Source organism: Canis lupus, chromosome 22 (genome assembly GCF_011100685.1).
Source record: "Canis lupus familiaris isolate Mischka breed German Shepherd chromosome 22, alternate assembly UU_Cfam_GSD_1.0, whole genome shotgun sequence".
Taxonomy (NCBI): Eukaryota; Metazoa; Chordata; class Mammalia; order Carnivora; family Canidae; genus Canis; species Canis lupus.
The window spans coordinates 1,974,090-1,986,193 of NC_049243.1; the positions used below are offsets into that span (position 1 = coordinate 1,974,090).

A 12,104-nucleotide genomic window follows, 5' to 3' on the forward strand; every position below is an offset into this window, starting at 1 on the left:
GCTCCCCACGCCACCCGAGCCCCGACGCCGGCAGTCGGGGTGCCCAGACGCCCTCCCAGTGAACCGTTTCGAAGGGGGAGCTTTCCCAAGCGTCTGTCACCCCCACCGCATGTATGGGGCGCACTCCTAGTCCAGGTTAGGTCTCTGCTTGACTCGGGGTCCTTGTCTGGGACATGAGGGACTGCTCCGTCCTGAAACGCAGGGTGGCCTCAGCTCGGGCTCGGCGACACCACCGTCCCCAGCTGTCCCCCAGCCCTGCCGGCCCTCCCGCCTCCTCCTTCTCCGTGCAGCCTCCAGAACAGCACTGAACACGCGGAGGCAAGGACGCGAGTCTGCCTCCCTTCTCAGGCTGGGCCGGGCCCTGTAGACGCTTGCTGTCCAGCGACACTTGAAACTGCCTCGCTCGTCAGCTGGGCCGGGGCTGAGGGCCGGGCTGTCCTCCTTCGGTGGAGGTGGCCCCGCCTCCCCAGGACCCTGAGACGGTGGTGTCCCCCTGGGCCGGGGGCTCCGTGCCCGTCCTTTGGCCTGTCGCTCACCCGGTCTTCTGCGGTGCTCCGGGCCACCTCCACTGGTGGCGGGGACATTGGGGGCAGACAGGCCTGGGCCCGGGCTCTGTGGACCCACTGCCACTTGACTTTGGGTGAGTCGCTTAAATTTTCTGCAGCTTCCAAGTGTGTGAAGTGGGGTGACAAGTGTCGCCCTGCAGAGCCACTGCAGCTGCACTGGTGCCCCCCACCCTGCGTCCTCCTTGCTGCCGCCCAAGCCGGGGCAGAGGCGCCCCTTCGGCTTCTCTTATTAGGATGCTGGGATGCCGAGATCCACTTTTATTATTAAGGCTCGGGTATGGATTTAATGGCAAACCTTCTGAAATATTTCTGGGAGATGTTTTCCTTTCTGGCGAGCACGCATGTGTGTGCAGGGAGCTGGGCGGCCAGAGAGTGAGAAGGAAGGCTCCCTTCTTACCTTTGGGTGAAGTTACCTGCCGAGACCATTCCTAAGCGTTAGACATTCCCCATATAATGACCACGAGGGACAGCTCTGGGGACGCCAACCTCCGGGGCGCGCGTGGCTGGGGGGAAGGCCAACGGCACCCAGTGGGTGCTCGACGATCTCACCGCGCCTCTGAACCAACCAAGCCTGGACCCGATCCCTCCGGGGAGGAGAAACCTTATTGTTGGAGCTACCCTGGGTCCCCGGTTCTGTTACTGGGTCTCCATCAGCACCCAGCACACAACTGAGGCCGGGCCTTGGAGACGGCAGGAGGAGGGGGCTGGCGATAGCGGGACAGAAGGGGACGCTGGGGAAAAGTCACCTCGGGGGAGGATTTTAACCGTTCCTGGATGTGCAGTGTAAACCTCTGCTCCGTGCCGGGAAGGCTTCAGTGAATTCCACAGTTCCTCACGGATGCTTTCGGTGCTGGGGGCTTGTTCTGAGGGATTCGAACCAAGGTCGAGCTCTCGAGCAGGAACGAAAGCAGAGACACACCTGGGAATAACAGTACTTTGGAGTTACAGGAGGACTAGAGATCATATCTGTCCGCGTCCAGAATGATGCCTGGGATCACGTAGGACACGTGCGACAAAAGGATGGATACGATTCCTGTTCTATATTGCTAGTACTATGATCTCGGCTCCTGATTGGCGGCCAGCAAGGACGTGGAGGTTAGATGCCCGTGGGTAGGGCTGGACCTGGGGGCAGACCCAGTGTAGGCTTCGCGAGGCAGCTCTGGGGTGAAGGCTGTATGAAGTCAGCTTTGCTTGGCGGCAGCCCCGGCAGGTGGGCAGTTGGTGCCCGGAAGGCCGCCAGAGCTTCTGTGATCCCGCCGATGGAGCCCAAGGCTGGATCCGGGGGCCGGGGCAACGGGGAGCTGTGATTCCATGGGCACAACGGAGCTTCTGTCACGCTAGACGAAGAGGTTCGGGAGATCTGTTGGACAACAAGGTACATAAAACGCGACTGCAGTGTAGACTTAAAAAAAATGGTGAAGATGGTGAATTTTATGTGATGTGTTTACTATAATTAAGAAAAAAGGGAGGGATCCCTGGGTGGCACAGTGGTTTGGCGCCTGCCTTTGGCCCAGGGCGCGATCCTGGAGACCCGGGATCGAATCCCACGTCGGGCTCCCAGTGCATGGAGCCTGCTTCTCCCTCTGCCTGTGTCTCTGCCTCTCTCTGTCTCTCTCTCTCTGTGACTATCATAAATAAATAAATAAATAAATAAATAAATAAATAAGGATATTTAAAAAAAAAAAGGGGGGGGGAAGCTCGATCTCAGTTCCTAGAACTAAGGGGTACAGTCCTAACAGGTTCAATAGGAGCCTGACTCATTTGCGTAGGCCTTCCTGAGCTTTCCCCGATTAGGAAAGGACCGGTCCCAGATCTCAGGCTGAGATTGACCCTGCATCTTCCATGTGGAAGTCAAGAGTCATTAAAATCTATCTTCATATATATGTATATGTGTGTGTGTGTGTGTGTGTCTCAAAAGTGGTATACAAGCTCTGCGTGTGTGTGTGTACACCCATACGTATGAAATCCCCTTTCTGCGTGTATGTGACTCTCCTTATCCTACTTGAACTCTCAAAAGGACCTCAAGTGTCGACCTCATTTACGCAGCCAGCTCCCGGGAGCCCTAAGAGCCAGGATCTTGCTCTGATCGGTGAGGTGTGACAGGGTGGGCCACTGTGCATGTTTCCACCTGCTGTTCTGCTCTTTCTCCTTCTGCCACAGGAATGGCTTGTCTCAGATAGAAGCCACTTCTGCAGCCGTGGTGCCAGGATGAGAGAGCACGTGGAGAGGAGCAGCAGAGCCCTCTCTGATGTGGCGGTGACTGTTTAAAGGCAGGGTGAGGAACACTGGTTGTGACAAGCTGACTCGGGGAGCCTGTGCTACTGTGGTAAAGCTGACTAATAAGTCTGGGCAATCGCCCACTGCCAACGCACAGAATCAGGAGAGCTAATAAGTTGTTGTTTCTAGCTACTACGTTTTAGGGCTTTCGTAAGACAATAATAGGTAAACAGGGGCATCCTGTAAAGAAGGGACGTCAACCTGAACCAAGGCAAGGTTGGCTGAAAGGAGCCGATGAATCGAGAAATATGAAAGGGGTGGTCTGGAACTCTTAATCTCTAACGATAGAACTTAACCACAAAGTGGGGTTTATTGGCTTAAGGTACTGAAAAGGACTCAGGACTGAAGTGATGTCACAGGGTTCGGTTTCTCTGCATCACTTGGCTCTGCCTTCCCCTGGCTGAGTGGGTTCCCTGGACTCTGTGTGGCAGGTTCCAGCCACCTTGGGGACAGCACTTGCTGATTGACGTCTTCCCAATTTCAAGTCCAGTGGGAAGAATTCTTTTCTGGTCATGCTATTTTGAGATCCACTCTGCATAGACCGGCTTGAGGACCCCTGAGAAAATCTCTTTGGCTGAGTGGGGATGGTGGTGATTGGAGAAGAGAGTGTACGTGGGTCATGGGTCCTTCTGTTGAAACTCAAACAGTTCTTTAAGAGGGAGATTTATTCATTCATATAACTAAAAAAAGAAAAATTCATGGACTGTCTCAACTTCAGGTGCAGTTTGATTTGCAGACAAGGATGTCACCAGAATTCATCTCCTGACTTTTCAAAATTGTTGCCAGCTGAGACACTGGGGATTTCAAAAACCAAGAAGTGGGTTTGAGGATGACAACAAGCTCCAATCGAATGTGTGGGGCTCTTCCTTTTAACTGCTTTTTGTAAACAAACACAGGGGTAAGTTATTGGTCCTGGTGAATGGTCATAGGTTTGGGTTTAAGTTCAACATTATTCAGACTGTCCACAGAGACGAGAGCGTAAGGTGAATCCAGATTGCTTGAGCTTAGGTCCTGGCTCTCACACTGATTAGCTGGTGACCTTGGGTAACTCATTTAAACACTCAGTGTCGGGCAGCCCTGGTAGCGCAGCGGTTTAGCGCTGCCTGCAGCCTGGGGTCTGATCCCGGAGACCTGGGATCGAGTCCCGCGTCAGGCTCCCTGCATGGAGCCTGCTTCTCCCTCTGCCTGTGCCTCTGCCTCTCTCTCTGAGTCTCTATGAATAAATAAATAAAATCTTAAAAAAAAAAAAAACACTCAGTGTCTCAGTGCACCTATCTGTAAAATGTGAAATGACATTATCTACCTACCTTTGAGAGCTGTTGTCAATAATATATGCAGGCCACTTAGAAAATCCTAAGTGCTCAATGTTCATTATTACTCTCATGTCTACTGTAAGCGAATAATAATTTGCAGACTTTTATTTTAGAATTATGGCCATTTTAGATGGCAGGTGTTGGGTTAGTTTTAGATCTCTCTCTTCGCAGTGAGTGACTAGAACTATATCTGCTCGTAATATGGGTCAGAGAACACATTCTGACAGCATTTTGCTATGTATTTTCACTGGCCCCAGCCATGCTCCCATCAGTTACTGGACTGTAGTCTTCCAAGAGAGGTATCTTCCTTTATCTATACTTCTTTGGTATGAAAGAAAACCTAAGAGAAGTTTGATTAAAGGTCTAAAAAGGGGACAAAACACAGGCTTTTTAAAAACTAGTGAATATTTTGCAATACAGCTCTGAATAGTGAGGGCAGAGCATTGTCCTGTATCTTTTTTATCATCTCATTGCATAATCTTGTTTTTTTTTTTTTTGACAAGCTTAGAAAAATGGAAATTTCAAAGTAAGTGTGATGTTCGCAATTCCTATCATGATGAGTAGCAGGTTACTCATAGCTTCCCCTGGTTATTTTTGTTGGGTTGTTTTGTGTAGTTGGGGTTGGTAGAACAATTGTTCTATGAGTCTGGAATTATCTTGGCTCTGGCTGCCTGCATTCCTAACTGCAGTGTGTCCCTCTGTGAGAGTGGCAGGGATTAAGCTCTGTGGGCACATTATCCACAGCTTTCTCTCTCAGTTTTGGATGCTCTTACATAAGGCTCCATATTGATCTCAAAGGGGGGAGAGTGGGTGGGGCTGGGGAGACAGATAAGTTGAAATACTTTCAAAAATGCTGGGATGTGTAACTTGCATGGGTTTTCTCTCCAAGCTAAAGGGTGGTGGGGACAGGGACACAAATTTTGCCTCGTTGCTCTGCAAATCAGCCTTGGTTAGCCAATAGTCTTCTCGTTCAAATACAAACATTTGCTGGACATGTTTATGAATTAAATTGCAGAGACGGTTTGGGAAATCAGCAATCTCCCGGGTTGCTCTATAGATTTAAACAGTTATGTGACTCTAAGGCTTCTCTGGGGCAATTCAAGTTGTTTTTCTCTGATAGAAGTTTGATGTCTTAGATGAAGAAACGATATAATAATGCAAGTGTCCTACGATGTTCTTAATTTTAATTCAATTTATATTTTTGAGTAGCCAGCAAGATGTATCGAGTACTCATGGTATGAAGCAAATATTGGTGTTCTAATTTGAGTCTCCAAAGTTTGAATTTGATCCCTAAACATTAATAATAAGCTTTATCAAGTAATTAAAATGTGCTAGGCATTAGCCTGGTGTAAGTATTTGTATCTCTACAATTTAACTAACTGAAGCTCTAAAAGTTTGAGAAACTTAATGTGGTCACAAGTCTGGTGAGAGATAGTTACTTTTTTTTTTTCTTTTCTTTTCAGTAATCTCTAAGACCAACATGAGGCTCGAACTCATGACCCCAAGATCAAGAGCCACTCACTCTACCAACTGAGCCAGCCAGGTACCCCACAACTCTAATGAAACACGGGAATCGAACACAGATCTGTCTCTCACTAAATCTGTGTTCTTTCTAAGGCAGTGCTGTCCCATAGAATTTTCTGTAATAATGTCCTATATCTCTGTGGTCCAATATATGGCAGGCACAATATGGTAGCTACTGAGCATTATTTAAAAAAGATTTTATTTATCTATTCCTGAAAGACACACAGAGAGAGGCAGAGACACAGGCAGAGGGAGAAGCAGGCTCCTCCTGCTCGACGGGGGTACTCGATCCCGGGTCTCCAGGATCACAGCCTGGGCCAAAGGCAGATGCTCAACCACTGAGCCCCCCGGGCTTCCCACTACTGAGCATTTGAAGTGAGACTAGCGGGGATCCCTCGGTCGCTCAGTAGTTTAGCACCTCCCTTCGGCTCAGGGCGTGACCCCAGGATCCCAGGATCGAGTCCCACATCGGGCTCCCCATAGGGAGCCTGCTTCTCCTTCTGCCTGTGTTTCTGTCTCTCTTTCTCTCTCTCATGAATAAATAAAATCTTTAAAAAAATATTAAGCGAGACTAGTATAAATGAAGAAATCAATTTTTAGTTTTATTTAATTTTAATTAAGATTAAAATTTAATAGCCACATGTATTGGATGCATAGGACATCACAGTGTCTGGCCTACAAACACTCGAGCTACTGTGATCATCTAGTCCAAACTGCTTCTTTTATAGGTAAGGAACTCGTGACTTAAGAGAGGCGAAATAACCCATTGAAGGACACACAGCTGCTTATTTAAGGAACCAGCAAGTCGCTAAGCTTCTGAGGTGGTGCTCCTCTCTAGGATATCATTTGGTTCTATATCCAGGATATCGTGAACTTATAATCAAGGTCCAGGATCCTGACCTTAAGATATGGAGAGATGCTTAAGTATATTCAGAATTATTGAATCATGCTTTTTATAATTATAGTATGCTCACTATAATTTTAACATTAAGTTGATTTTCTTACACCCTGATTACCTGAGAATTATACTGGAAGTGTAATGTGTGCGTTGTAGGTCCACGGGCCCATCACTACGAAACGAAGCCTCTTTATCTGTATTATCCACATCATTATGTGTAAGTGCTCACTGGCCAGACGCTAGCCCCCCTCTAGGTGACCCTAGTCACTTCCGAGAGTTCTCAAGTCCTTCCTCTATGACTTTTCACCTTATTGCCACAACGCTGTGTCTGCTGCTACTAACTTTTGAATCACAGCCTCAGGCTCCACCTGTCCCAGAAAGAGATGCAGATGAGAATTCCAACCGTGCGGTGTTCTCAGGGGGATTAGAGATGATTTATGTAAATGCCTGGCATGTGGTAGGTATTCAGTAAAGACAAACTCTTATCATTATTTTAGATTTCTTTGCCACCGGAGTTTTTTGAGAGCGCAGCTAGGCGGCTGAGTTGATGAATTTCAACATAATTTTCTTCAATTTTCTGCATTTGCTCTTTGCTTTAGGCGCTCTCAGTAGCGAAATCATCTCATAACATGATTATGAGCGAGGGAAGTTCATTCATTCACTCACTCATTCGTTCAGAAAGCATGTGTGAGATTCAGTTATTCTAGGCTGGGGAGCACAAATATGTACAAGCTATTTCAAGGGTCTACGCGAATCGCAGCAATACAAGACACTTTGTGAACTCTTCTGAGTCGCAGAGAGGAAGATACCCCTCCCGGTTGGAAAGATGGTAACAACTAATATTAATCTAGCCATTTCCAAGCACTTCCACGTGCATCTGAGAACTTGATTCTCACAAACACCCTGTGATCAGAACTCGGGTTTGTAGAGAATACAGTTCACGGGAAAGAGGGACTTACCGGGGTTGTTGTGGTAGGGTCCGCCCTAGGGTCTGACTGGCGAGGTCCCGAAGGCCGCTCCACGGTGTCCTGCAGGGAAACCTTCGTGCACAAGGGGGCTCTTCACCTGAGTATTTAAGGAGGGACCACCTGGGGCAGGTGGACACAGGGCCAGGGCCTTTTAAGTAAACCAAACAGCAAAGATATGAAAACTGGGAAGGTTAAGACGTATTTTGGAAAGGGTGAGTAGGGCATGTTAGCTGAAGCATCAGCTATTTCTGGGGGAGTCAGACGTAAGAAAAGAGCGCTGCACTGCGGCTGCATCACCCGGAGCTGAGCCGCCCACCTAAGTTGTTTAGGAAGTATTCAGAGGCAACGGGAGAGAGGAAGGCGTGTGCTGAACTCAGGGAGAATTAGGACGATCCGAGGGGTGAGTCAGACTGTCGAGGAGAGCATGGGGAAGGCAGGGGACCCAGTTAGGAGGCGACGTTAAGGCAGACTTGTGGGTGGCAGGGGAAGAGGAGCCAGATCCCAGAAGCACTGGATGGTGTGTTTGTGCTGCGACGGTGCGGGCGGGGTGGCGAGGCGTGGGAGCTGAGACAGAGGCAGGGGAAGATGCCTCTTCGCTTTGAGTGGAGTCCCTGCGAGAGTGGTCACGCCGCTAGCAGAGCAGGCGTAGCTGCAGAAGCAGCTGGCTCAGAAGGACAGATCCTGAGCTCCCTTTGGTTCTGCTGCGTCTGGGCCGCATTCTGTGTTGCCACCTGACTGTCCACTGGGAAAGTGGGAGGTGAGGAAGAAGAAGGGTTTGGCTGACCTCCCTGGCAGAGGGCTCTTCCTTCCTGTCTCTGCTCTGCTCCCCAGTCCCCCTACTGCGCCTGATGACAACAACGCCTGCTATGTGGGAAACACTCAACATAACTTGGGGAAAGAAACCCACTTAAAAGAAGATGTGTCGGGAAAAGTTTTAGGGCAAGGGAGAAGACGAGGGTGCTAGAAGAGAGATGTGTGCCAATAATGGGAAGCACCAAATTCGAGTCACTGGATATAGCAATTTCTCGGAGATTAAGGACTCCGTGGCCTATGTTCTATCTCAGTGTGGGAAGGAGCCAGGAGATGCAAAAGAAGGGGAACAAAAGTTGGGTAAGGGGTTGGCTTCTAGTCCTATTTGTACCATCGCATTCTGAAGCAGAAGTCCAAGAAGTCAGGGAATTTAAATTCAAACCCAGACTTCCAGGTTGTAAAGAAAGCACCAAACCGCTGAGTCACCCAGGGATCCCCTAAATTTTTTTTTAAAGTAGACTCCACACCTAGTATGGAGCCCAACATGGGGCCTAAACTCATGACCCTGAGGTCCAGACCCGAGTTGAAATCAAGAGTTGGACACTCAAGTGACTTGGCCACCCAGGTGCCCTACACCTTCTCAATATTTACATGTGTGATATGTAGATCTCCATTTGGGATCCTATCCTGCCGTGTTAGGTGTCTTCAGAATCAGCCGGTCATAAAGATCTCCCTTGCTGTGAGTCTTGAGCTTCCTTATCCTTTCTTGACAACCACCACACTTTTTGGGTGGTAACTTGTTTTATTGGCTGTCTCCTCCGACAGACATGAAGCTGTGAGGAGGCAGGAACCAGGCTGTCTTGTTTACAAATAGATCCTAGTGCTAGTGCAATAACTGACGATGGTATGTGCTCACTAAATGGGTTTCAAACCCTGAAATGATGAAAGACTTATTACACATTTGATGACAGCAAGTAGGGTGAAGAGAAGCAATGGAAGGGAGTAGAGTAACCTTTAAAGAGAATGCCTTGCTAAATCATAATACAAACAGAGCAGCAGTCTGGCAGTTTCTCTCACAATCAGGGAAACTGCCAAACGCACACTTCTATTGCCTTAAGAACTAAAGTTGAAGTAATCTATTCATTCTAAATGTTAGGGGTTTGCTGTTGTTGTGGTTTCCCTTCAAATGAGTGGTTGGATTAGGATCAGATATCATAAAAAGTGAGGGCCTGGAGTTATCAAGCGACTGATTCACTTAAGTGCATTTAAAAATGCAAATTGACATTTAACAATAAAGAATAAAACACAGCTTTTTGGTTTTCCTTGAAAAATTTGGGGATCCCTTGGTGGCTCAGCGTTTGGCGCCTGCCTTTGACCCAGGGCGTGGTCCTGGGGCCCCTGCATGGAGCCTGCTTCTCCCTCTGCCTGTGTCTCTGCCTCTCTCTCTCTCTCTCTCTGTGTGTCTCTCATGAATAAATAAATAAAATCTTTAAAAAAGAAAAAAAAATTGGACCTTTGGCAACAGTGGTCTGAAGCCTTTCCATGGGCCTGTGTTTATCAACAGGCCACATCCCACCACTCCCAAAGCAAATGCTACCGGCATTGTAAGGCCTCCGAAGTCATGACCCTTGCTCTTGCAGGATCTTTAAGTCCCCTTTGCTTGGGGGGGAAGCTGTCTTCTTTGATCTCGGTAGGGTTCTATTTCTACCGACTTTTGAATGACCTCAGTATCGCCTGAACGGTACTATGATATTGCATACCTGCTTATATCTGTCATAGACTCTGAAACTGGCTATTTCACATATAATCAGGGGACCCCCAACTGCTCCAGAAGGCTCCCTTCTGCTACTGTTATTGATCCACGTTTCCTCTAATCGGTCCTCCGATGACCCTAAGGGGCGATCCTGCTAGGACAGCCGGTCTGCAGGTGGGAATCTGAGTGCTGCCCTAAGGCTGAGAGCATCGTGTGTGCGGTGGGGGCACGAGAAGGGTCGGGGACGCGGAAACGCGGGGACTGCGGGTGTGAAGCTTGCAGGACCGGGCTTGGGAGGATGACCGAGACAGGACGCCGCAGGGCCCGTGTGCTCGCAACCCGCCCAGAACTGCGGTCGCCGAGCCGAACTCCAGGTGCGCTAAGCCAGGTAGCGCATCAATGAACACGTGCACCGCAAATCTCCATGTCAGATGGAAATAACTGCTATTTATAAAACCCAAGCAGAGCCGGGGAACAGCGGGCGAGGGCGGCTGCTATTCCGGGAGACCCCAGAGCAGCAAGTCAACGAAGCCCAAACCGTCCACCGGGTTCTAATTCTCCAGGCTCCCCGAGAGCGAGCCGCGCCTCCCGCGAAGCCCCGCCCCCGGCCTCCCCATTGGGCGCCGAGGTAAGCCCCGCCCACTTCCCCGCCCACAGGCCGCCTTGGGGGCGGGGCTCCGCGCCGCGCTGAAAGCCGCGCGCGCAGACTTCCCGGCATTCTTCGCGTTCTGTCAAGCCGGGAGGATCGGCCCCGCCTTTCCCCACTTCCCCCTCTCCCGCTCCCTCCCGTCCCACCACCCTCTGCGGTGCGTGGCATGCTGGGAATTGTAGTTCCGCCGTCCGCTCTGCGTCTCGCGCGCCGCATAAAAGCGACGGATCCGGTCGCGTCGGAGCACGCGGCCTGCCTCGTCGAGGGGGCGCGAGGGCGGGCGGCCCGCGGGGGTCCTCGCGAGAGCACGCGGGCGGCCGCCCCGGTCACGTGACCCCCGCTGGCCGGCGCCGCAGCGCCATTCCCGCCGCGCCCGGCAGCCGGCCTGCGCCTCCCCAGGCGCTGCTGCCACCTCGCGCTCGGAGGCGTCGCGGAGCGCGCTCCCCGGCGCCCTCCCCCTCCCCCTCCCGTCCCCTCCCGCCCTCCCCCGGCTCCCCCGCCCGAGCCTCGCCGCCGCCGCCGCCGCCGCCGCAGCCGCAGGAGTAGCCGCCGCCGGAGCCGCGCGCAGCCATGGCCGAGAACCCGGGCTTGGAGAACCACCGCATCAAGAGCTTCAAGAACAAGGGCCGCGATGTGGAAGTGAGTGTGTGCGCGCCTCGGCGGCCTGGGCCCGCCCGCCCCGCGGCGGGCGGCGGGCGGCGGGGCGGGGAGGGGCGGGGGCCGGCGGCGGGCGAGCCGGGCGGCGGGCGGCGGGGGCCGCGGGGCTGGGGGGGCGGGAGGCGGCCCCGTCGCGCGGGCGCGGCCTGCAGCGGGCGAGGAAGGGCTGTGCGGCCGAGGCGGGGTCGGCTCCCCGCGCCGGGCTCCCGCGGGCCGGGCCGGGGCGGGCGGAGGGGGTGGGGACCAGCCGGGCGGCCGGGCAACCGACCTGCCGGCGGGCGGCGGTGGGGGAGGGTAGGATGCGCCGGGACCGCCGCCTGCCGCGCGGCGCCGCCGGCCTTCGAGCGGGCCCTTGGACGTGCACAATGGTGCCGCCCATTGTGCGGAGGCCCCGGGGGCGCCGCGGGCCCCGGCTCCGCTCCCGGGACCTGTTCCCCTCGCCTGCCCGGGCTCCGGCTGGCGCGCGGGATGGCCGCGTCCTCGGCGCCTTCCACCGGCACACACGGGATGCGCCGCCCCCTGGGGCCTCGCAGGGCTCTGCCTCGCGTGGGGCTGCTGCTGGCACTTGCGGGCGGTTGCAAAACCCCGTAAACAGCGCGGTCACTTGGTTGGTCGCCACTCCGCGTGTTGCCATTGTCTCACTAAGGTGACACTAGCAGGTACTGTTTGCAAACTCGGCTTAGGGAGGCAGCGCTAGAGGTCTCTCTGCAGCTACTGAAAGCAACATAGTATGCAGGGCACTAACTTCC

At 52.4% G+C, this 12,104-nt stretch overlaps 1 protein-coding gene across 1 annotated transcript in view; it reads left to right on the top strand.

Moving 5' to 3' along the window:
• Positions 1-11,190: 11,190 nt before the first annotated feature.
• The window catches only part of KPNA3 (karyopherin subunit alpha 3), a 92,428-nt gene continuing 91,514 nt past the window's right edge, over positions 11,191-12,104 (top strand). Inside the window, exon 1 of the mRNA XM_038569436.1 lies at positions 11,191-11,337. Within this exon, the coding sequence (XP_038425364.1) occupies positions 11,269-11,337 (69 nt within the window). The 5' untranslated portion in view covers positions 11,191-11,268. The remainder of the gene's footprint in view (positions 11,338-12,104) is intronic.